The sequence below is a fragment of the Gastrolobium bilobum genome, unplaced genomic scaffold (assembly GCF_033153095.1).
Source record: "Gastrolobium bilobum isolate Gb01-03AN ecotype WA unplaced genomic scaffold, APGP_CSIRO_Gbil_v1 utg90892, whole genome shotgun sequence".
Taxonomy (NCBI): domain Eukaryota; kingdom Viridiplantae; phylum Streptophyta; class Magnoliopsida; order Fabales; family Fabaceae; genus Gastrolobium; species Gastrolobium bilobum.
In genome coordinates, this window is record NW_026895938.1 from 65,782 (window position 1) to 91,930 (window position 26,149).

At 41.3% G+C, this 26,149-nt stretch overlaps 2 protein-coding genes across 2 annotated transcripts; one reads left to right on the forward strand and one right to left on the reverse strand.

Annotated features, from left to right (window-relative positions):
• Positions 1-271: 271 nt before the first annotated feature.
• LOC133296885 (zinc finger protein CONSTANS-LIKE 9-like) lies at positions 272-1,464 on the forward strand. Its single transcript, XM_061495931.1, has 2 exons — positions 272-851; positions 965-1,464. Exons 1-2 carry the CDS (start codon positions 351-353, stop codon positions 1,091-1,093), a joined length of 630 nt encoding a protein of 209 aa, XP_061351915.1. The 5' UTR covers positions 272-350; the 3' UTR covers positions 1,094-1,464.
• A 20,770-nt stretch (positions 1,465-22,234) lies between these two features.
• Positions 22,235-23,398, reverse strand: LOC133296883 (uncharacterized). Its single transcript, XM_061495929.1, has 2 exons — positions 22,725-23,398; positions 22,235-22,649 (listed from the first exon to the last, which is right to left on the reverse strand). Exons 1-2 carry the CDS (start codon positions 23,396-23,398, stop codon positions 22,235-22,237), a joined length of 1,089 nt encoding a protein of 362 aa, XP_061351913.1.
• Between the last annotated feature and the right edge of the window lie 2,751 nt (positions 23,399-26,149).

Sequence of the window (26,149 nt, forward strand, 5' to 3'; positions counted from 1 at the left end):
TGCAACTGAATATAAATTAGTATAAGAAAGAAAAAAATAGTGTATAAGGAGAATTACTGAAGGAAAAGACACCAACAAATTGGTTTAATCTTCAAATATTATTAATTTGTAATAGGTGTTCATAATATTCAAGGGAAAGTTTGGAGTTAGAGTGAAAATCGAACTGTACAGTACAATACACAGCAGAGGGGCAGTTTCGGGATCCAACGGAAAACCAGGGATTTTATTTTATGAGTTACGTCAACACGTTACAACTTCTCTTTTTCTTCCTTCTTTCTTCATCCACCAGTAGTGAGAGAAAATAGACAGAAAAATAAAATCTCCAAAAAAAAAAAAGTGAGAGAAACAAAATGAGGAACTGTGAGTTGTGCAAAGTTCCGGCGAGGACCTTCTGTGAGTCAGACCAGGCAAGCTTATGCTGGGACTGCGACGCCAAGGTACACGGTGCAAATTTCTTGGTCGCAAGGCACTCCAGGACCCTTCTCTGCGACGCGTGCCGCTCCCCGACGCCGTGGAAAGCCACCGGCGCTAGGCTCGGCAACACCGTCTCCGTCTGCGAGCGTTGCGCCACCGGAACTACCGGAGAAGAAGCAGAGGAGAGTGAAGGAGACAATGACGACGATGTAGACACGGAGGACGACGACGATTTTTCCGGCGGCGAAGACGGAGACAATCAGGTGGTGCCGTGGTCCTTGACGTCACCTCCGCCGGCGGCGAGTTCCTCCAGCAGTGAATGTTCATCGGCTAGCTGGTGTAACGACAACGGCGATGGATCTGTTTCTGAACCTGTAACGACAGCAACCTCGTTGAAACGACAGCGTGAGGATGATGCTTCGGATCGTGATCTCCAGGTTTATTTTCTTTCTTTTGTTTCGAACGAGGAATAATTATTTTAGGTTTTTGAAATCATGACCGTTATCGAATTTGGGGGAAACCAATTTTATTTTTCTTTTTGTAAAAGCAGGAGGGTTCGAACAGTTCGGCATCTCAACGGAGGTGCGGTGGAGAGTGGAGAGAGGAGGTGGTGAGCGGCGGAGAACCGCCGTCGAAGGAGTGGCCGAGGCCGCATGGTAGAGCATCTGCCGGCATTTAATGTTGGTGAAACAGTTTCTCAGCCATATGATCGACGAGGTTGTAGCACTAAGATATTTGAGATCTTCGATTATTAAACCTCTACTAATCTTAACAGCTTACAGCACTAGTTGTAGCACTAAGATATTTGAGATCTTCGATTATTAAACCTCTACTAATCTTAACAGCTTACAGCACTTCTGGGTTTGGGTTTTGACCATTAGATTGCGGTGAATTTGGCGTCTATACTCTACAGTTAGAGGGTACATTTTTATTTTTATTTTTTTTGTAATAGAGGGTACATTTTTAGATGAAACGTGAATAGTAATGATTATATATTGAAAAATTATAAGAATAATTTTTTGTAATTTTATTGTTTATCATGCTGTTTAATATTTTGATAAAATTATATGTTCATGTTTTTATTATTTTCTCTTTTTTTCACGTAAAATTTATATATTTTTATGTGTCTATTAAGATATTTTTATTTCCTCGTCAGAAATGTTAATCTGTAAATTTATACTATAATTTATAATTTCAGGATCTTCCTTGTCGACTATGTTTTCCTCTCTAGTGTAGCAAATTCTAGTTTTGTTAGTAAATTGTTGTGTATTAAAATCGATTTTTTTTTCTTTATCGTATTTTAATATAAATGTTGTGATGGTGATGTAAGCTTTCTTAGCTCTTTTTTTTTTTTTTTTTTTCAATTATACGACTATTATGTGGGTATTTTCTTTCGGTGTTTGGAAGTCTATTAATGAGATAATACTATTGACACATCACACATCGAATTATGACATGAATGAAAATATCAGGGTGAAAAGGCAGTACCCAGCAGTTCCAAATACTCTTTTGATCTGGAAGGATGAAACTCGAGAGACAAGGGAGGTGAACTAGTGGTTGCGTGATGGCAATTTTTTTCCTTTTCCTTTCAAGGTTGTAAGATAGTTGCGTGTAACACTGAGGATATGTGCGTGTCATGCCCTACAACCTCACAACAACCAAATGAATCGTGAAAATAAATGGAAGAATAATGTACTTTTGTTATAAAAAAAAAATAAAAATAAATGGAAGAATAATGTACTTTATCAAGAAGCACGTCATTTTACGTTATTTTTCTTTTAGTAAAATCAGAATAAATAAAAATTAATTAAATTTAAATTTTGATCTAACAATAATAAAATTAATAATAAGAGGTAGGAAAATAATAGTAATTAACTATAATTTATCCCAAGTAATGTATATGTCAGTAACATTATTCTAAATTTTAAAGCAACATCCTTGGTGTTGCCTGGATAGGGTTGGCAAAACGGGTCAACCCGGCTCGATCCGGCCCAACCCACATTTAGCCGGAAAAAATGGAAATGGGTTGGGTCAGGTTGGTTCGAAAAAAAAAATGAGTCAGGAAATTCAACCCGGCTCGACCCGAGTCGGGTTAGGGTTGGCTCGATAATCAGCTCGCGGGTTGGCTCGTAAAAAAGCTCACGAGTTGGCTCAAAAAAAGCTCGCGAGTTAGCTCGAAATGATGCTAGTGGGTTGGCTCGCGGGTTGGTTAGCTCAAAATATTGGCTCGCAGGTTGTCTTGAGGGTTGGCTCAAAAAATTTAATTTTTGTGGTTTGTTCTCCTGTATAAAATTATTGTATTTTGCAGTCCAACTACAAGTAGAGTAGTTTACAAAATCCAAAAACATTAAATGAAACACAAACTACTCCACGAATAACAGGAGTCAGTTATCATGATTTTCTGAATTATTCTAACTCACGATAACCATAAAATATATATAAAGTCAAAAAATAAAAAATAAAAGAAATCCATTATATATTTCAACGATAAGCATCTAGAATTAAAAGCCAATCATGAAAAAAAAGGACTTGCAAAAGCGACCAATATAGTAAAGTCCATCAGTGGAGAATCCATCAGTAAAGTCCATTGTATTTTATTAAAAAAAAAAAAAGAGTAACCCGCGAGCTGGCTCGTTCAACCTGCGAGCTGACTCGTTTGAGCCCGAGTTGACTCAAGTCGGGCTAAATCGAACTTGCAGCTCATTTTTGTCAACCCAACCCGACTCGTTTTGTGCGGGTTACGAGCCATTTGCCACCCCTAGCCTCGGATAGTCTTGATAGTTGATACCATTAATATTATCATACTGTACTCTGAACATGCACCGCGTTATGTATCGGCCCTTACAATCTGGGAGCTAATCTAGTAATCCTCACCCGGACTAGTTACTTGCTTGGTTATAATTTATTTTAGGGATAAGTTATTTTATTTATCATTTTTTTTTTGCTTACTTTTGTCTATCATCTTTCAACATTATTAGATCAGAATCTTAACTAACATTTATCTTTTTCTCTCTTCTTGAGATTATGATTTAACGGTGTTGGAGGGTGATAAACAAAGGTAAACAAAAAAATGATAGGTAGAATAACTTATTTTTTTTTATTATTAGAAAAGTGTAATTTAATAAAATAAAATAAACAAAGACGCGTTCATTGTACGAGCATGATCCTTGCTTTATATGATGAAAAAAGTCATGCTAAGCTAGTAAAACCTTTTAAGAACCTCGGAAGTAAAAAATAAAAATAAAAAATAATTTCTCGTGCAATTATTGAAATTGCACTAGATCTAATTGCACCCCATTTAGTCTAATCACATTTTTTTTAAATGGTGATTTGTACTTGGTGTATCTAGGGGTGGTTCTATGTAGTGGGGTGAGAGATCTTGTGGTGGAGATTTGTTGGAGTTGTTTTAGGAATAGTGTGAGCCGTGAGGGTCTGAGGGAGGTGTTTGTGGTTGTCGTTCATGCTTTGTTTCTCGTCGAATTTCTTTCCTTTCAGCACTGTTCTCTGACATTGATATCATCGCCTACAGGATGGACGAATGGGAAAAAATCTACAATGCAGCAGATATATGATACGTTCCGGAAATTTTTTTAGGACTTAGATAGTAATATAAATCAAAAGCTGAATTTAAATGAAAAAATGTTTTTCACTTTTTGCACCAAAGTTTTGTTCGACTAATGGATCTGATCGTCTTTCTCTGGTTTCCCTCTTTCCTGTCCTCAGAAGCATTTCAGAATTCCACTAACCAATGACCTCATAGCTTATGGGCGTGAAAATGACAATAGAATTTTAACTCAAACTTTTGTCTTCACATACTTGCAGAGACTAGAGACTGATGGAGCTTTTGTTCGAGGAAATTTTTTTTAAATATTAAAGAAATATAATTATTAGAGAAATGGTTAGAAAATGAATTTGGTAAGAAAGTTAAAAGAAAGTTGTTTGGTTGGTCAAAATTTACTAGGGAAATTGAGTTAAATTTTGTCAGTCTTTGTTTGGTTGAAGATGAAATAATGATGGGTAAATATGTTGAAATACCAAAAATAACCCTGATTTAATTTTTGAATCCGATGATGGGTTAAAACAACAACAGTACTTCTCCTCTACCAGTCGCCTGCAACTCACATCGGACGGACTTAATATTGTCATGGCCAATCGCAAGGCCTCAAGGCCTTCGTCCCTAGCGTGGACCTCGTGGTACAGGATTGTCTCTCCTTCTTCACTTCCATCAAAAAAGACCCTAACTTTAATGGGTTGCATTGTTTTCTCTATGGTGAGTCAATGGGTGGTGCCATTTGCCTCATGATACATTCTGCTGATCCAAAAGGGTTCCAAGGTGCTATCTTGGTGGCACCCATGTGCAAAATCTCTGATAAGGTTAGACCCAGATGGCCAATTCCTCATATTCTTACTTTCATGCAAGGTTCTTTCCCACTTTGCCCATTGTTCCCACCCCAGATCTTCTCTACAAGTCTATTAAGGTTGTTCACAAGAAGGTCATTGGCTCATTGCTAGTATGAACCCCATGAGGTATAGAGGGAAACCCAGGTTGGGGATTGTGGTGGAGCTCCTAAGTTTCACTTTCCAATCCCCATCACCGACCGTCAGTAATCGAGGGTTAATATTCGAAGTTTGTAGCCGATAGTAATACGGTAACGTGTTCCTTCATCTTTTTGAGGTTGTCCAGCCTTTTCTAGAAATACTACCCTTACATTGGTCATTTGCAACAGTGATTTCGCTACCGTTTTGCACATGATTGTGGAAGGATGGGGGAAAGGAGAAGCCTAGCACAATTTTTCGATTCTATCTACCAAACAAGTGAATCATTGAAAGCCAATTTCATTTAGATGGGAAACCAAATAAAAAGCTTGAACCAAATGCCTGAAGGGGTTTTAGTTTTTTATTTTCAATTTTTTTAAATAAAGTATGCAGTGAAGAAAAGTTATTTTCATTTTTAAATGACATGCCTTTGGATTACTTATTTTATTTAAAACTTATAATTAAAATTTTATTTAAAAAAATTAGTATTTGTTCTTTTAAAAAATATAGAATTGTGTCATTTTAATCAAAATTATTATATTTTATAATGAAAGACATAGTTACACAATAAAAAACATAATAGGAGAAAGTAATTTTTTTAATTTAAGTATTAAATAAATAATAATAATTTTAGGACACGAAATAATTTTCTTTGTACATTTGTTTAGTCTTTATTGTTTAATTATAACCATTTTTTTCTTGTACATAATATTCTATTTCTGCTATTTTTGAGTGTAAGAGGGGAGGTAAACTTAAAATTTTGACAACATGCATTATTCGTTGAGGAATTCATTGTGCCAACAAAGGTGTTATGGATCCATATAAGGGGCCTAATTGATAGGCCCAACAAAGGACAATCCAAGATCTGAATCAATAATAATTATGGATAGATATCCATCAAGGATACTAATCCTAATACGACAGCATAGCAAGCAGGCTTGGGCCCTCACCAGAGGCACCAAAGGCCCATCCACGCTACCCACAGGTAACCTCTATAAATACAAGGTAAACCCTAAAGGTACGTTACGCTCTCTCTCTTACTGTTATGTTGTCACTGTGCGCACACACACACCCCATTCGCTAAAGCCGTTATAGTATTCTGTGCACAGTACTTGACTCAAGGGTATCTCATCTATAGATACCTTGGAGAGGGCATTAGATCCAAGAGAAACATACCAGCCTATTGGGCTAGACATTTCTGTCCCAAGGACAGAACATTGGCGCCGTCTGTGGGGAATTCTTCTCTGAATTTGAAGTTCCCACCAATCTGACAAAGGATGGCAATCCAAACAAGGAGCAGTAGCCAACAGTTACCCCAAAACCAGAATCAACCGCTGGATCCAGTCTTGAAAGAGGTAAATCAGCCTCAAAACCAGCTAGGAAACGACGTGGATTATGATCACGTCCATGTCAGCGAAGATGTCTCCGACACTGCTTCCACTCCAGTGCGTCGTGATAGGGGTCCTGATCCAATCATGGCTCCAGTGAGGAACAACCCTCCCTAGCGCCCTGAGGATCTTACTGCGCGTATTGCCCAGTCAGCCGATCCAAATACTCGACTGGCTCAGAATGCATTCGCTTCAATTATGCAGCGAATGGCAGAGTTGGAAGATCGCAATAACCTCCAGCGGCAACAAGATTTCTGAACAATACGAGAGGAAAGTTCCAGGGGATAGCGAGACCTGTAACAACGCTTAATGGGTTTGACTGGAGGAAACGAAGGCCAGAATGCCAATGGCCGGGAAGGAAATTGCAACTCGGTTCATCAGAATCGGGTTATAGAGGTGGAAAACCGTGAAAGGCCCAATCCGGCGAACACGACAAGTCCGAACCTGGAAAACCAGATGTTGGAGGGACAAAACGCTCCTCTGCAGCCCATGATTCAAAACGCTTCAACAGAAGCAAATGGGCAGGGACACCAGGATGGAACTCGCCTTCGCCGAGACGAGCAGATAGTTCGAGGATGGGTGAAATCAAGTGCCTACAGAAGAAAATACAGCAGTGGGCAGTATAACAACAGCCCCTTCACTGGGGAAATTTTGAATGTACCCTTCCCAGAAGACTTTGATTCGGCACGTTTGCCGAAATATGATGGAAGTCAAGACCCACAGGTCCATATTGATGCTTTTGACACGGACATGTACATCCGAGGGATAGACGAGCCTCTTATATCTCAGATATTTGCCATAACCCTGACTGGGGCTGCGCAGACATGGTTCTCTACCTTACCTGCCAACTCCATTGGGTCTTTTAAGGAATTTGGGAAAATGTTCCTCTTAAACTTTGCAACAAGTAAGAAACACCCGAAGTCCGAGTTCTCACTTGGAAAGATACATCAACAACCTGGAGAAACCCTCCTGAGATACCTCAATCGTTTCAAGGATGCTGCGTTGCAGGTGCCGGGTTTACAAGAAAATGTCCACGTACATCTCATTGTGGCTGGTTAGGACGGTACATCCAGGCTAGCCAAGTCGGTCTATAAGGACCCGGTGAAGACGTTGGAAGAATTCAGAACTCGTTCGAAAAAATACCTCGAACTTGAGCAAATGGAAATTGCCAATGCGCAATCTGACGAGGGCAAAAGAATTAGCCCAAGAAGGAGAAGCCCGGCCCCGAAAGGAAAGGAACGGGTTGATAACAAGAAAAAGGAGTCTTGGGCCCGAATCTCGGATGGCCGGGATCGAGTTGGAAGATACGAGAAGTACACATCGTTGAATGCACCACGCTCTCAAATCTGGAGGGAAGTGGCATTGATGGAAATGAAGAAGGTAGAAAGACCCCGGCTCATATTCGACAGAGGAGGTTTGGACAAGTCCAAATACTGTGCATTTCATGACGGACCGGGTCTTACCACTGACCAATGCTGGGATCTCCGAGATGCTGTGGAGAAATTTGTTCGAGATGGAAGGTTACGCCAATACGTGATCAAAACTCAGGGTTCCAAAAATAACAAAAGGAAGTCGGGAAACAGAACTAGAAGTAAAAGCCCGGTTCCTGAAAAGAAAAACAAGGAGGAACGAAATCAGAAAAATGATTCCAACCATGATGAGTTCCCGAAAGCGGAATTTGATTGCAATGTAATTAGTGGAGCCATGGGAAGAGGAGGAGACACGGTAAGTGCCAGAAGAAAGTATTTGAAAGAGGTACTATCTGTCCGAGACCGTCCTAAATTCAAGGAAGACCTGAGCAAACCAGACCCTTTCCTTTTGTACTTCACAAAAGAGGACATGCATGGTGTATTGCCGGGACATGTAGATGGGTTAGTCATTGCTGGAACCTTGGTAAATTGCCGGGTTAAGAAAATTTTTGTGGATGCAGGGAGTAGTGCCGACATCATACTCTGGGACGCTTTCAAAAAGATGAACCTAGAAGTGGAGGACCTCAAACCTTGCAAAACGACTTTGATAGCATTTAATGGAGAGCATACACCTCCTAAAGGCTACATAGACCTCAGGTTGACCTTGGGAACAAAAGAAGCATTCAAATCAGAACGGGTCAAATTCATTGTGGCTGACTTCCCATCCGAATATAACATAATTCTGGGAAGACCAACCATACACCAGTGGGACATGCTGGTTTCTACAAAGCACCAAAAAATAAAAATGGTGAGCAGTAAGAATGAAATAATTACTGTTTGTGGAGATCAAAAGGAGTCCAGGAGATGCTATTTTGACACCGTCAAAGAAAATGAAGGCGGACATTCGAGTCTACCCTGGATTCACCCAGGGGATAAACTCGGCAAGAACACAATTCCTCAACACTCAAGGAAGCCGGTCAACGTGGTTGAACTAGACATGAGAGAAGAAGTAATCCCGAGACCTGAGCCCGATGGAGAATTAGAAGATCTTGCAGTGGGGAAAGAAGCTGGTCAGTTTACCCGAATTGGTAAGACTATAGATCCTCGGATCAAGCAAGAGTTAGCTGGGTTCCTCAAAAATAATACGGATGTATTTGCTTGGAGATCATCAGAGATCCCAGGGATAGACCCTGCCTTCTGCTGCCACAAGTTGGTAGTTTATCCCGGATCCACACCAGTTTCTCAAAAGAAAAGGAAGTTGGGACTGGAAAGGAAGGAAGTCCAGGAAGAACATGTGAAGGAATTACTGGACGCGGGGTTCATTCGGGAAATACAGTATACAACATGGCTGGCAAACGTGGTGATGGTGAAAAAACCAAACGGGAAGTGGAGAGTCTGTACTGATTATACGAACTTGAACAAGGTCTGCCCAAAATACTCCTACCCTATGCCAAACATAGACCTGCTGGTAGACAACTCGGCTGGATTTCAATTGCTGTCTTTCATGGACGCATATTCTGGATACAACCAGATTCCAATGTACCCAGGAGATCAAGAAAAAACCGCATTTATTGCTGAAAAGGCCAACTATTGCTACAATGTGATGCCGTTTGGGCTTAAAAACTCATAGGCAACTCATCAAAGGATGATGAATAGCGTGTTTGAGGATCAGCTGGGCAAAAACGTGGAAGTATACATTGACGATATGATCGTCAAGTCATTTGATATGACAAACCATGTCCAGGATCTCGAACAAACTTTTCCAAAACTCAGGAAATATCAAATCCGTCTAAACCCGGTAAAGTGTGCTTTCGGAGTCCCAGCTGGAAAGTTTTTGGGTTTCATGTTAACCCATAGAGGAATTGAAGCAAACCCAGACAAGTGCAAGGCGGTACTTGATATGAAGGTGCCACAGAATAAGAAGGAGGTTCAGCAATTAACCGGTCGATTAGCTGCATTAACCCGTTTCTTACCAAAGTCTCCTGAGAATGCCCTCCCATTCTTTAAACTATTAAAGAAGGAAGCAATAGAAAGGCTGGAACCCGGAGTGTCAAGCCGCGTTCGACAAAGTCAAAAGATGTCTCGCAACTCCACTAGTGCTCTCAAAGCCAGATCCAGGAGACATTCTGATCCTGTATCTGGCTGTGGGGGAAGAGGCAATAAGTGCAGTCCTGATCAAGGAAACTTATAAAGGCCAGGAGCCGATTTACTTTATCAGTAGAGCTTTGCAAGGTGCAGAGGTCAGATATCAAAAGCTAGAAAAGGTGGCTTTTGCTTTACTAATCACGGCTAGAAGATTGCGGCCATATTTTCAGGGACATCAAATAATAGTCAGGACCAATCAGCCTATACGAGAGGTGTTGCACAAGCCGGACGTGGCAGGACGAATGACTAACTGGGCAATTGAGCTCAATGAGTATGACATAGCTTACGAAAGTCAGAAGGCCATCAAGTCACAAGCTCTGGCCGACTTCATAATGGAGCTAACACCAATGAACCCGGAACATAGCGAATCTGGGGATGCATGGAAGGTCTACGTAGACGGATCCTCTAATGATAAAGGAAGTGGAGCAGGAATCAGACTTGAAAGCTCAGAAGGAGTAACAATGGAGCACTCCTTGAATTTGGGATTCCCGACTTCGAATAATCAAGCAGAATACGAAGCTCTGATAGCCGGGTTGATGCAGGCTAAAGAACACGGAGCTAAGAGGGTGAAAATCTTCAGTGACTCACAGTTGGTAACTTTGCAGATAGAAGGAAAGTACCAGGCCAAAGGTCCTCTACTGATGAAGTACCTGAGTAAGGTTCAAGAAATAATGGCCGACTTCGATGAAGTACAGGTCACTCATATTCCTCGAGGGGAAATTGCCGAGCTGATATCTTGTCTAAATTGGCAAGTACCAAAAACCCAGGCAACCGCAGAACTGTGGTACAACAAAGCATAACAATGCCAAGTTGCATGATGGTTATTACCTCGGCAAATGACTGGAGACAACCCATAGTGGTTGTTGCGAACACGACAAGTATACCGGTCGTACAAGTAATAAAGTGATTAAGTAAGAGTATCGTTCCCACGAGGACTAAATTCAAGCAATATTTTCACCGCTTTTATCTAAGTTAGACGCATCCAAAATGTGTTTTCAAAGGTAACCAAGATTTAATTAGGAATTCAAAGAAAGATAACAGTAAAAGAAATTAATTAAAAAGCTAATAAGAATAAGAATTGAGTTTAAAATCAAGAATAAAAACTGTAGCCAGGATTCTCTTCACCTCCGATCCTCCCTTATATTCCTATATTGTATTTTATAATTAACTAATTGGCGGTCTCAGACAATTCATTATTTTCCTATAAATTAGTTGAACCCTAATGTCTTAGTGATTTCAACCCTTTAACTTAATTAGAATCCTAGTGTCCTAGTAATCCTTCTTAAATTAAGCATTAAGCAAATGAATTATAAGTCTGCAATCTATGTAAGCCTATGTCTAGGTCATGCACAAATTGTTATTCTACCTTTGTCCAGATTAAAACCCCAATATGTCTATTGTGAGTCCTAACCCTCAAAGCCCTATAATTTAGAGTGGCCAATTCTAAACAAAGTATGGAAGAATTAATACAGGCAGAATAAAACAAACTAACTAATTAACATACAAAAACAATATAGAAAGTATAAAGGATTCACATCGGGTCCGTGATCCCAACTACAATAAGAAATTAGCCAGACATAACTGGCTTAAACAAATTCAAATAAAAATTGTTCATGAAAGAAAAAGAAAAGAAAAAGAAGAAGAAAGCTCAATGGTCTTCAGTCTTCAACTCCGGTGGAATCCTGATCTCCAGCGTGAGTCTCCAAGAACTCTCTCAATTCTCAGGTCTCACAATTCTCTCCAGCCAAAGATTGTTTGCTCTGAGGTCTGAGTATCTATTTATAAAGTTTAGGCCTTGCTTAGAAATCTTGATCAAATCTTCATCTTGTATCTTGGTCCAATCTTCTCTGATACAATCTGAGGTACGTTAAAGATTTTCCCTCTGATTCAAATCTTGATCATATCTCTCGATTTCAATATCCTCCAGATACATTCTGATATAAGATTTAAAACTAGCGCGGATCTCGCGCTGATAACGTGAGATTTTTGTTTGGATTCAGTATCTTTGCGCTGCTAGCTTGGTGGATCAAATCTTGTGTTTTTCTGTGATGCTCAATTGGGCCCCTTTCTTGTACTTTTTCCTACAAAAATATAAGAAAATCAGTGACAAGATATCTGATTAGGATTTATCAATTTAATAAAAATTCTAGCCCTTTTATCCAAGATTGATCAAGATTCTTTATCTTTTTGGCTTAAAATCATATATATGTTGGAGGCATATCAGTGGCATACCTTGAGAAAGGAATATTTCCAGAAGATCGACTGGAATCCAGGAAGTTGGTCCGAGATGCGACACAATACACAGTTGTGAAGGATCAGCTGTTTAGAAAGGGGTTGCACGTACCCATGCTGAAATGCATAAACTCGAATGAAGCACAATATGTTTTGGCTGAGATACATGAAGGAATCAACGGACATCACATGGGAGGCAAAGCTTTGGCCTGAAAGGCCCTCCGAGCTGGTTATTATTGGGCGACCATGGAGGCAGACTCTAAAGACCATGTGAAGAAATGCGATAGCTGCCAGAAGCATGCCCAGCTAATTCTTTCACCACCTGAAGAACTAAAGCATATCTCGGCGCCATGGCCCTTTTTCAAATTGGGAATGGACTTGCTGGGACCCTTCAAAGCTGCAGAAGGGCAGTTAAAGTGGTTGATTGTGGCTGTAGATTATTTCACAAAATGGATAGAAGCAGAACCGTCACCACAATCACCTCAGCTAGAGTACAAAGGTTCTTTGAACGGAACATAGTCTCCAGGTTCAGGATACCCAGCGAGGTAGTTACTGATAATGGAACACAATTTATTGATAAAAGATTCCAACAACTGATGAAAGACTTGCAAGTCATACATCGCTTTGCATATGTGGAACTCCCACAGTCAAATGGACAAGCTGAAGCAGCAAACAAGGTAATCGTGAATGGTCTCAAAAAACGAATGTTCGATCCCGAAGAAAGCTGGGTTTAGCAGCTCTACTTTGTCCTTTGGGGATACAGAACAAGTACCCAAACTACAACAGGGGAAACCCCTTTTCGACTGACATATGGTTGCGAAGCCATGATCCTGGTGGAAATTGGAGAACCTTCTTGAAGAAAGATGAATAGTAGCGAGCAAGGCGAGCAGCAGAACAGTAAGCTACTCACCGCCAAGTTAGACCTTGGTGACGAAGCTCGGGTTACTGCTCACTGCCGGGAAATGATGGCCAAGCGACAGATGGCAGTCCGATACAACAAGAAAGTGAGGCTAAGAATTTTTGAGAAAAATGATTTGGTACTCAGGAGAGCGGATATTGGAAATAAAAATGCTAGAGACGGAAAGTTAGCTGCAAACTGGGAAGGACCATACCGAGTTAGAGAAAAGCTCGGAAAAGGAGCCTATATCCTAGAAACAGTCGAAGGCAAAGAAATTAAACGGACTTGGAATGCAGATAAGCTGAAAATATATTACAACTAAATCTGGTGTCCGACTTCTAAATATTTCAATATTTCAATTTATTCAGAGTTTCCTAGATGAAGTTTTTTCCCTCTATTAGGGATTTGACTAAAGTCGAATATGCGGGCAAATTCATGTAGCAAATAATTTGATATCAATAAATGAGGAATTTTTTCTTTTATAAAAGACTTGTCCTTATCTATTTTTGATGCATCAATACGACATCCGAGATACAAGTGCAATTTGTCATAGTGACTCTGATTAGGTCAAAATGCTCCTTCTTTCGGTCTAAGAACCAAAAAGGACAGGTGACAGTGTTGTCTTTATCTTAGATAAAGTTGAATTAAAAAATTCAACTTATAGCAAATGGTTACGTCAATAAAGATGGGATCCATTATTAATACAGGCTTGCCCAAATGGTAAAGTCAAAACAAACATGCGTTATGGAAAATGACATAAAAGCGGAATCCGTATAATGCTTTGACCTCGGCTAGGTCAATAATGTAAAACTCGTAAGATGCACGGGTTTAGTGAAATTCTGAGTTGACAAATTACCAAGTGTAGGGTCAAACTCGGATACAGATTAATGCAAAACTCGAAAAAGACCGGGTTGAAAACGTAAAATCAACCCGCGTTGCAACTCAAATACAATGTTGAGGGGCAACTCGGACAAGGTGCAGTATGAGAATTTTGACTAAGTTATAAACTTAGATACTAATGGCAGAAGCCCACTTGTAAGAAAGGCAAAGACGAGCCAAACTTTTAGCAAAAGTGAACATGGCTCCAGGAAAACATGCCGGATTATGCAAATCCAAATACCTAGATAAATGCATCTATGGTGAATGCGGGATGTAAAAATGCAAGACGTCAAATCGTAAAGCAGAAAAAACAAAGACGATAAAATGCAAAAAAGAACGCAATTAAAAACCGGAGTAAAACCGGCATCCCGACCCTTCATGCAGCAGGAGGAGCAGGCCGCGTGCTAACTTCTTCACCGCCCTCTACCATGGTCTCTTCCCCGCCTTCTGTCCGAGTAACAGAATCACAAGGTGGAGATTCTGGAGTGGGACCTACAATCAAGCCCTTACTGACATATGCCTTGGGATGAATTCCGGTTGTATTAAATGCTAATTCTGGGTTGACAACCTTCAGTTGATTCAACACATTGTTGAAAGAACCCACCACTGATTTCTCGAGTTCAACTCGATAGCTTTCGGCGGTGGACTTAGCTTCCTTCAACTCCGCCTCCACCTTTTCGAACATAATCTTGAAATCAGTCAGAGACTTATGATTAAAGGCATGTAAGGATTGAAGTTTGTTATGCTTTCTTTGAAGGTCGGTGAAACTATTTTTAGTCTCTGCCAACGTCAGAACAGCTTGGTCCTTTTCTTCCTTCACCTGCGATAAGTCAGCAATGGCCTTGGCTTTTTCACCTTGGCACGTATTCAGGTCATTTAGGGTGCAAAGATAAATATCCTTCAAAGACAGGAGTGGCTTAACCATGGTGGACATTTTCATACAACGCAACTCCATATCCTCCAATTCCCTCACTTGCGTTGAGGTAAAAAGGGAAGCGTTAAAGAAAATCTCAAGGGGGCAAACAGCATCCCGGAGAGCACCAGTTATCCCGGATTTCCATAATGCATGCTTGGAAATCTCGGAGGATGGCGGGGGCATAGCCGACTTCGACACGCCCTGGAAAGAAACAGGAGCATGCTTCTCAAGATTCCCCTTGGATTTGTCACCAGGGACTCCTTTGTTCTTCTCGGCAGTAAGGGAAGGAATTTTCTTCAATCTTTCATCAGGGGCTTTTCTTTTCTTGCCTGTCGGGTCAGTAACAGCGCCCCTGGTACCCCCCAGTTTAAAATCGAGAGCCAGCTAGGCTGGTCGTCCTTTTCACCTTGCTGCTCGCCTGGTTGTTGGCCTGCCATATCAGGAACTACAAAACAAAGCGACAATCGGGTCATAAAATGCAATATACAAGCATTATAAATGTAGAAATAAACATACTTAATTCGGCATCAAGCTCTTCTTGTGACTTATAAATGAGGGATGCAACACTGACATGTTTGTGTGACTGCAGGTATGTACCAATGACAATGGTACTAATGATGTCGGCAGAGCTTAACTCTGACTCGTTGAAGCTGTAGCTTGAAGGAGGAAATTGGAAATGGTCAGATGACCAACATAAGGGAAACTTTCCCTCCACACCCTCGGTACCATGGTTATGGAGAAACCATACCTCTTTACCGGGGTGTGCAGCAACTTTAAAGAACTGGTCTTTAAAATTTTTAAAGGACTCAGTATAAACCCGAAAAAGTCTACGACCCGGAACACCCCGGATGGTAACCCAACCCTTTTTCTCCGGTGGTTCACGACCAGTTCGACAAGAAAAAACTTGAAAAATATAAAAAAATACGCGAACGGAGGGCTAAAGAGCAAGATATGCACAAAAACGCTCAAATGCCTTAACAAAACCCCAGCCATTGGGGTGAAGTTGGGTGGGTGATATATGGAGATGATTAAGAATATCGATTTGGAACTCGGTCAAAGGAAATCAAATTCCAAGTTGAGTCACGACATCACGATAAAAGAAAAAGAAACAAGGATTTTCTTCTGCTCCCCCAGAGCAAACCGACTCATCTTCTCGGGGAGGGACTATATCATAATTATCCAATTGCCTAACGGGAAGGCCGACAACATCATCTGAGCTCATCTCGGATGTGGTGTTCAAAACCTCGTAGGTCACCCCGGGAAACTGAGATACTAGAGAGGCAGGAGGAGACTCAAAACACGACTCAGCCGAACCCGACTCATCTACAGCTTCTTGAGGGGAAGATGCAATAAATACCTAAACCAAGAAAAAAGTTGAATCAGGCGAGAATGGGAATACCTGAATCAAAAATGCTATCAGATGAATCACTAGAAGATGAAGAAGTCGGTAAGTTAGAGATCATAATGGGATCATTTGCTTCACCAGATGCCGAAGTAGATTCCATAATATCTCCATGTCGGCAACTAGCCAATGTGCATTCGGCCAACGAGTCACATCCTTGCTCGACAAGCTTAGAACTCAGGTAGACACAAGAGTAACAGGGAACACTCCTAGGGATAGGGGAAGAATGCGGGAGAGCTCGGATGTTGGAAAGCGAACTCAGAGGAATCATGGGCTGGCGAGACAGCTCAACCCCGGGTTGAGGAAACGGACGCGACGCACGACCCCTATCCCGGTTAGATGAAGCTCTACCTCGGGGATGCCTTAACTCCCTATTGGATTTCCCGGCCCTTCTCTGAGATCTACCAACACGGAAACCACGAAGCATGGCTTCCTATTCCTCTTCCTCGATCCTTGGAATCCCCCAGAGCCAGAAATGGGCACCAGGTGAAATCTTTTTCTAAAACTCAGAATCCTCCTCCTTCTCCCCCTTACAACACAAAGCTGAAGAAGGAGGGTTTTTCCCCTTCATTTGGTCAAAAATTGAAAAATGCTAGGATAACATAGGGGGGACGAAAGAGACAAAGTGATGAATGTGATAAACACCAGAAAGACAAGAAGTAATGCACAAGCTCTGGAAAGTGAAAACTATGGAGAAACTAACGGAAGTTCAACATATGCAGGGCAAACAACTCAAACTTGCAAAGCATGCTACCGAACAAAGGCCAAATGCAGGCACCTCAAAATAGAGGAAATAGAAGGTAGAAGATAAGCGAAATACCTGACGAAAGAGGTGATGGAGAAATGCGATTGACGTTGACAGTCTAAGAAATGCACGGCACAATGCTCAGGAGGGAAACAAAAGCACATAATGTGAGATGGAGACTTATATAGGCATGGCTAGTGATCATGGGCTTTGCGAATGGCAAAGGTCAGGGTCACTAAGGTCTTTGCACGAGTAAGTAATAGCTGCAACAATCGTGGGGTGAAACCGCAATCATCATGGGCGGAAACCACAGCACACAGAAACCGCAATCATCTAACATCCTTACAGGATCTTTATAGACTAATTTTACCAGCCTAGACGATCCATCCAACCCGTCTACAATGAGGTGGACATGGACGTTTTCCTGCAAACCCAGTACCTGCAACACCACATCTTTAAATCGGTTCAGATACCTCTGGAGTGTTTCTCCGGGTTGTTGTCATATCTTTCCTAGTGCGAACTCAGATTTCAGATTTTTTTGCTCGTTGCAAAATTCAACAAGAGCTTTTTCTTCGAAAGATCCAATGGAGTAAGCCGTTAGGGTTGAAAATCATGCTTGTGCAGCTCCAATTAAGGTAGTAGCAAATATCTGAGATATGATTGGTTCATCAATTCCTCGGATATACATGTCTCTGTTGAACGCATCTATATAGACATGAGGGTCCTGACTTCCATCACACTTCGGCAGGTGTGCCGAGTCAAATTCCTCTGGGAATGAAGCATTTAGTATTTCACCAGTAAGAGGGCTGTTATTGTATTGCCCCCTACTGTACTTCCTCCTGTAAGCACCGAGTTCAACACGCCCTCTGACAGGTTCAGCATCTTGGATAAGATATGTCCCATCCCTGTTTCTCTGCATATTTCCTCCTGCTGTAGCATTTTGAGCCGGAGGTTGCATATTCACATTCTGGTTGTTCATTCCATGGCTCCCAAATTTGGGTCCACAACAGTTCCTGCATTTTTCCTTCCCTGGATCTCAGCCTCCCTAACCCGGACTTGATTATCTGGGTTATAATCCTTATTCTGGCCATTACCATCTCGACCTTGGATCCCTGCAGACCCCAGTCCCCTCAGCTCCAGTAAGCATTTCTCCATATCTTGCATCCTCCTTGTGTTTTCCTCCTGAATTCTCCTGAAATCTTCTTGCTGTTGGAGGTTGTTGCGGTTTTCCATATCTTCCAGCCGCCGTATGATTGCGATGAATGCATTTTGTGCAAAGCGAGAGTCAGGATCTGCAGCCTGTGCAACACGAGCAGCGATGCCCATCGAATTTTGAGGAAGAGGGGGAGGCAGAGCTGGGTATGCAACTCGGTTGCGAGGGGCTGGCGTGGAGGCTGTATCTGATACATCCTCACTGACATGGACCGCATCATAGTCCACCTCATTTTCAGGTTGGTTTTGGGGCTGATTCACCTCTTCCAGAACCGGATCCAATGAGTGATTGGGAGGTTGTGGCTGTTGGCTATTACTCCTTGTACGGCCTGTCATCTCTAGTCAGAATCGTGGAAATATCAAATTTGTCTTTTCCCCCACAGACAGCGCCAGTGTTCTGTCTTGGAGACAGAGATGTCTAGCCCATTGGACTAGTACGATGATCTTGAATCTAGTGCCCTCTCCAAGGTATCTATAGATGACATACCCTTGAGTCAAATAGATCACTATGCACAAGAAAACAATAACAGCTTTGCCAAATGGGGTGTGTGCGCACAGTGACAGTATAACAGTAAGAGAGAGCGTAGCGTACCTGTAGGTTTTACCTCTTATTTATAGGGTTTACCTGTGGATAGTAGATTCTAAACCTTTAGTACCTCTGATGGTGGCCCAAGCCCATCTATCATGCTGTCGTATTAAGATTGGTATCCTTCATGGATATCCTTCCGTAGTTATGCTTGATTTAAATCTTAGATTACTGTTGGGTCAAAAGCTTGTTGGGTGAAAAATATATTATGATGAAGAACGTTCTAGTTCAGTAAGAGAAAACACTTGTGTTCTCTTACTTTCAACCCAAGTGCGCAAATGCACGCATCAAGTAATAAAGGGACTATTAGTGCCCAGATTATCGTTACCACAAGGATAGAACTCTAATTAATGCCTTAAACTATTTTATAAAGAATGAAAATGAAAAGAAAAGTTAGTAATTGACCTGTTTGGGCAAATGTTCCCTACTGTCTTGACAACATTTCTCAAGAACAGTAGGTTCAGTCTACAGTTCATTGCTTCGTTATGTATGATACCCTTCTTGTTGAGAGAAAGAACAACAATATTCATGAGAGATTTATAGATACAAGATTGAATAAAGGAAGAAAAAAATAACAATAGTAATAAGAGTAATTAAGAGACAACAGTGTGGATGGTTTAAAACAGTTTTGACACAAGGAACGGATTCACTGTTCCATTCTTAAATAGTTATTTTCGCTACTCAAGACTTAACACTTTTGTCTTTGTTCTAGTCTCTTCACTGCCAACCTCTAATTCCTCAGCTCATGGACTAAATGGCTCACAAGTTTCCATATTCCTATGGCTCCCTTGACTCCAACAGTTACTTAGCACAAGACCTTCAAATGAACGAGGTGGTCCCTTATTCCTAAGGCACCTAACAGTGTTGTTTACACGACACTGCCTTCCCCCTCTGGTTAAGCTGTCTGAAATCCCTTCCTTATGGAAGTTCCTTTCTAAGTATGTGTTCAATTGCCATTGATACACAATGAATATAGCTTACTCAACCAGAGAAATACAAAAGCTCAGTACAAAAGTTTTGAAAATGATTCTTTAAGAACATTGCAGCTTTTCCGTTCCACAGATAGTTTAGCCCATGGCTACTACTTTAAACATAATTATTCTAAACTGAAATCCCATAGACCCGAGATTCAGTTCAGAGATAACCAATGGAAAAGAGAGAAATAACATTTATATTTAACTGGAAATAAATTAGGTTACAACAAAATAGAAAGTGGAGAATATGGTTGTTGCTCGTGAGGAGTCTCAATTGGGTGATACAGAATAGAGAAGAAGTGTTGTCACTTAACTTCAACTAAAACTATACAAAAGAAAAAATACAAAATAAACTAAGTGATCTCTTCTTAAGGAATTCAATGATGTTCTTCGTGCTGGAATGTCATATTTATATGCAGAAGAGTGAATGGCAAAGCGAGTAATTCCCTTGGAGTTGTTTTCTTGACTGCATGGACGGGGCGGTGTGAACAGTGCTCAGAGGGTTGCAACTTGCTTAGATGGGACACTTATTGTTGAGATTTGTCTTTCCTTCTGATCATCCCCATGCCTTGCTTTCCTCTTAGCCAATGAGAATCCTTTATTCCCTGCTGTACACGTTTCTTCGTGATTGATTGCTGGACCGCTTATGCTTTATGGAACCTTCTTTTCAACGTTTCCTGCAAAGTGGTCAGAGAGGTTGAGTGAGTGGACCAGGTAATTTAATGTTCCCAATCTGTTCCCCTTTTTATCTATTTTCCAAAGGATTACGTCTCCATCCGTTTCCCACTGTATTTTTGTCATAAAGATATTAAACATGTGCTTTTAGTGCTAAAGTTGCTTATCAGATGAGAGAACGGATGGTATTTTTCCATCAAAATGGAATTAAATGGGAACAAGTTTTTGTCCCATCAAACACCCCAAAACTAAACTGTTGGTTGTCCTTAAACAACTCAGAAATAGTGGCTTAGGCTGCTCAATTTCAAAGAATAGCTCAACTTCATAAACTTGAGCCAGTAAGTAATCATAATCTTTTCAAATACTGAACTACTTTCCATAGGTGACAAGTAAAAAGAATTTGTTCCAAGGTAAGTGAAGGTTGCTGATCTTCTGTCTCACTATCACTCAGGGCTTGTGTTTCTCTGTCCATTCCTGGATGTGATTCTTCAAACTTGCTTATCTGTTGCTTTCCTAAGAAGTGCAGGTGTCTTTCATATCAAAGGATCTTTGTGAAAAGGATTGATGGGGGGTTTTTAGAAATGGAATGGTCACAGGTCTTAGGTCAAGGAACATTTTTCAGTTTTTTTCTGTTTCAGAGCTGGACTTTTTTGGTGAGGGAACACCTTGTCTTTTTGTACCTTCTTTTCTTCCTTTGGAGGAATCTTTTCTGGTATCTTCTTCTGAATTCTTTTGAATGATTGTTCCCATTTTTCTTTGTTTTCTTTTCTTCTTGTCCTCTTTGCTCATTTCGGATTTGTTCCTTGCTCTTTTTAGTTGACCATGGGATGAGTATGAGTGTATGGGGTTGTGCTGTGGTTTGAATGGAAATGTTTGTTTGATTGTGACGGGGTGAGTGTTTGAAGTTGATCCTTGTTAGTGAAATTCACCTGTTCTTCAGCAGTACTTACAACAACAAGGCAAGTTTAGAAGTTTCATTATGGTGACACCTCAGGAACGCGCTCATGACTAAGTGTTTGGCATTTTTCGATCCTTACCAGTTTTAGTTCACACAGATCAGTATCCTTCAAAAATCTGAAGATTAAATTCATTTCACCTTTCCTATTTCAAGTATTCAAGGTAAGAACAAGAATGATTACTCATTGACTTTGTGCTTTATGCCATTGGTTATTCAAATTTTCACAGCCACAATACTATAACTGAAATGTATGCTCCAAACAGTTTGAACAAAAAGGATTTTTCTATTTCAAAAAGAAGTTAAAATTTACACTAGGGAACGAAAAACAAAACAAAAGGAAATTAACAGAAAAATAATAAATGGGGAATAAACAAAAATAGGAGGGTCTTTCTCCTTTTCATTGTGGACGTCTCTTGCCCAGCTCAGAATTCTGTTCAGCATCTAGTTCCTCCTGCGTAAGTGGCCTTCTCCCAAGCTGATCTCTTAATCTTCTTACTTCAGCTTCAGGGAGCCACTTCTCAGCGTCCTTCAGTAGATCACTGATCACAGCAGTCAAGTTCACAATAGTGGATCTCATCAATATCCTGCCATTGTGGATATGCACTATCTGCCCTTCTACATCCACCAATCGGTTTTCCAGCTGAGTGATTCTCCCTTCAAAATATATACCAAAAGCCTTGAGAGCTTCATTGGTTTCTGATCGTTCTTCAGTGTTTTGGAGGTAGAGTCTTCTAAGTTGTTTCTCAGCTCTGGTGTTGTGCATGGAATGCGCAAACTTCAGAGAATCAGCTGCATTTCTGATTTCACTCCTGACAGCTTGAAGGGTAGGTGCAGAAGGTGCAACATTGATGCTTTTGATGCTGGCCTAGATGGTGTTGAGGAGCTGCTCCCTGTCTTCCTTCTGTTGCTCTTGGAATTTGATGAAGGAAGATGAGAGTTGATCCAATCTGTTCCTTAGAGCCTTCAGCTCTTCAGTAGTGCTGGTCATGTCCAGCTGAGGAATGGATGGCGCTTCAGGTAGCAGCTTCTCCATCTTCTTCCCCATCATTTCAAAAATCTCAGCAATCCCAATCTGAGATTTTCTCCTCGATGCAATGGGGATTGATGGAATGGGGGAGGCTGGTTTCTTCTTTTTCTGGTTGTTGTTAATACCAGAAGCTGGAGGTTCTTCAGGTGCTTGCCTGATTGCAACCTCCTTTATTTTTGAGGAAGAGGGGGCTGTTGTAATTTGTTCCTCCATCAGTGGAGGAACTTCTAAGCCCTCCTCTTCTGCTAGAGCCCTAGCAAGGGCCTCGTCCCCAGTTGTATCAGGACGGATAATGGGGCAAGAGAAAGGCCTTCCCAGACTGATTTACCTGGGAGCAATTGGCTTTTTCTTTTTAGGGGATTCAACAAGAATCCCTTTTCCTTTGTCAAGTTTCTTTTGTGGCTGAGCTTCTTGCTGAGCCACATGTTTTTCTGCAGCAGGTGCTGCATCTGTTTCTTTAATTCCATCTCCTTCTTGTTGCCCAGGAGAGGGTTGTTGTGTTCTTGGAGGTGGTGAGGAATAAGCAGGTGATGGTGGAGGAGACAGAACGTCAGAGGACTCAGAAGTGGTAGAGCTACTTGGGGATGTCTCCTTAGTAGCTGGTGTAGGTTTTGACGTTCCTCTTTTCTTCAGCCTTTTTGCAATAGGCTCATTGTCCTCACTGTCCTCCTCCTTGTCAGAGAGGGTGATGAGCTTCTTAGAGGATGCTCCCTCTGTCCTTTTGGTGCTGCTGAAGGATCTCTCCAGCCTCTGACTGGAACATTCCCCCTTTCTTGGGGGAGCTTTGACATGAGATTTCTTTTTGCCATGTTTGCTCTCAGTAGCAACAAGGGCTTCCTTCTTTACCTTGGTGGGAGGGGGAACGGTTCTTCTTGCCTGGGTGTAGGAAGAAGTGGTTGTTGATTTTGAAGGGGTGGCCTTCGTGGTTTTCTTCTTTGGGGCCTCAGGGCCCTCTTCATCATCATCAACAACATCACGCCTAAATTCCTCAGGGATTGGCATGTCTGTTTCTATATAAGTGCTCCTCAGACCACTCCAGATTTTGAAATCGATGACAGACCCCGTCGCTCGGTCTTCATCGCAATAAGTCTTTACCCCAGCTCTTCAACAGAGCTTCGTAATTAGGCAGGGAAGGTAGACAGTAGTCTTCCTGATCTCCTTCTTCAAGCTGCCATAGATAAGGGGTACTGCATCAAAAGGAATATTCTTCATGATGCAGTAGAGTTGTACCTATAATGCCCACTTGACAGTGGCATCATGAGTGGAGGGAGTAAGGTTAGAGTTGGCCAACAAAGCCCAGAATCTGGCTTTGTCTCTCAAGCTTCCTTTGCAGAGGACTCTTTTAGCATAAACAGGGTTGCCAATGGTGATCAGGTCCTTAACATCCCTTGTGAACTTCGAAACCTCTCTGCTCGCTATGTATTCTTGGTACGGGCATTTGGAAATGGTGGGGAGATTGAGTACTTCCTCGATGGCTGAAGGGGAGAATGATACTTTCTTCCCCTTACAGTCACCTCATCAGTGGTGTACCCCTCAGGCAGCCTCTTCGCATGATATAAGAACTCAGCCACCAAGGCAGTGTTGAGTTCGCGTTTATCTGTGGCAAACAAGGTCCACCTGATTTTGGTTAAAGCCCTCTTCACGAATGATGGAAGAGGAACCTTGTCTTGCAAGAAGATATTCCTCTCTGGGTAGAGAGGTACAACTTCTTCAGTGAGTTATGGCTCTTGGCCACGGCCAGCCACAGGGGTGACAGTTATTGAAAGTCTAGTCATGGTTATGGAAGAAGAAGCAGTTAGGGCAAAATGCAGAAGGAGGGGTTTAATAAGAGCAAAAGTTTCTAAGGTAGCAGAAGATAGTAAGGCTTTGAAGGAGAGATGAGATGAGTTTAAATAAGCATGCAAGGGAGGGAAAGTGAGGAGTTTTTAAGGACATGGAGGTTAAAGAAAGGAAGTTGAGAAGGTAGTGGCAAGGGAACGTTATGGAACGAGTGGTCAGGGTTAGTGGTATTCAACTACTACTGATGGTGGTAAGGAGGCAGAACGGTTTAGGGTAGAAAATGTAGGAGAGATGGAAACAAGAGAGAAGCAGTTGCATTTACGGCCGAGGAGACAGTTGCTTTTTCAGGGCACGTTCTCAAAATCTGCAATGAGTGCAGATTTGATAACGGCTGCGCATATGTAAGTGACTCAGCAGGGACAGGTGTCCTTGTCACTCTTATCTCCTAAGCCAGAGAACGTTCCCTTTGTCTTTTTGCCTATATTTAAATAATAATAATAAACTAACACCCTAATAATAAAAATGCAAATCTATTTAACACAAGAAACCGAGATATAAATTGCACTATAAAGAAATACTACTTATTTATTAAGATTAACAATATATATATATATATATATATATATATATATATATATAAATGTATTTTTTTATGGGAATGTGTGGTTAATGAACCACCCCAAAACTACGTTCCTGGAACGGAACATATTTTCCTTATTTGGACTTAGAGTTGAACATCAGACGTTCCCTCCCTGTTTTGGAGCCTTGTGGTTAATTATAACCACCTAAAACTTTGCTCCTTGTTAGAGGGCAAAGGTATCAACTGGGCTGCCTCCCAGTCAGCGCTTAGTTTAGTGTCTTTAGTTAGACATGTTACTTACCTCTTAAGTTTCTGGGGAAGATGTTGAGGGAACTTCAGTGTCCCTGGCAATTTTCCCGGTATCCTAGTGTTGAGGCTGGCAGCTATCTGTCCCAGGTGGGATTCAATATTTCTGACCACAACATCATTCCTGGTGACATATTCTTTGACATAGTTTTCCAAGGTGTTGATGCGTTGGTCATCTCTTTGGAACAGAGCATAATTGGTTCTTCTTTGTGGTTCATATGCTCCATTTCTGTTGCCTTGTTGATATTGTTGCTGCTGAATGTTGTATGGTCTTTGGTTTGTGGGTGGTCTCCATTGAGGATTATGGTTCTGATCTTTCACTATGGTTCCTCCAGGATTGGGTGAAGTTTCTGTTCCCAAATTTTTTCGCATAACATACCAAGGCAGTGGATGGGCAGTCTGCTGAATCATGGAGATCACCACAGGCTGAGCAAGGTTCACTCTCAGTTGCTGCGAGTTGTAAGACTTCCATCCTTGGTTGTTCTTGATCAGCTTTCAGATTCTTCACCTCATTTATCAGTGTGGCCAGTTGGGATTCCATGGCCGTTTGTTTGTCTAATTCTAGCATGTCCGGCTTCCTTACTGGGCTCACCCTGTCTAGTGGCCATTGGAGACATCTTTCTGCAGTGCCTTCTATGATTTCATACCTGGATTCAAGAGTTCCTGTAAAGAAATATCCTCTTGCAGCAAAGTCTAAATGTGATTGAGAAGTATGATCAATCCCTTTATAAAAAGACTGTAAAATTCCCCAACTTTCTACCCCATGGTTTGGACACTTTCTAATGATGTCCTTATATTTCTCCCAAGCTTCATAAAGATTTTCTCCATAAAACATTCTAAAATTAGATAGCTCTGCTCTAACATCAGCTTGGCGAGACAGGGAGAAATCTTTCTATGAACTTATTAGAAAGTTCCTCCCAAGAGTGTATGGAACCAGGGGTGAGGGTTTTCATCCATGTTTTTGCTTTTGAGCCCAAGGTATGAGGAAACAGCTTCATTCTCATACTTTCCTCTGTTACACCCTCAGTTCTAAAATTATCACAAATATCTTGGAAGTTTGTCAGGTGTGTGTAAGGATCTTCTGTACG

Bases quoted from the DNA above. Each gene is read 5' to 3' on its own strand.
- LOC133296883 (XM_061495929.1), bottom strand. From the start codon at position 23,398: ATGCCAATCCCTGAGGAATTTAGGCGTGATGTTGTTGATGATGATGAA. The intron at 22,650-22,724 runs GTAAATCAGTCT...GGCCCTTGCTAG, and splicing joins AAAAAGCCAATTGCTCCCAG to GGCTCTAGCAGAAGAGGAGG.
- LOC133296885 (XM_061495931.1), top strand. From the start codon at position 351: ATGAGGAACTGTGAGTTGTGCAAAGTTCCGGCGAGGACCTTCTGTGAG. The intron at 852-964 runs GTTTATTTTCTT...TTGTAAAAGCAG, and splicing joins CTTCGGATCGTGATCTCCAG to GAGGGTTCGAACAGTTCGGC.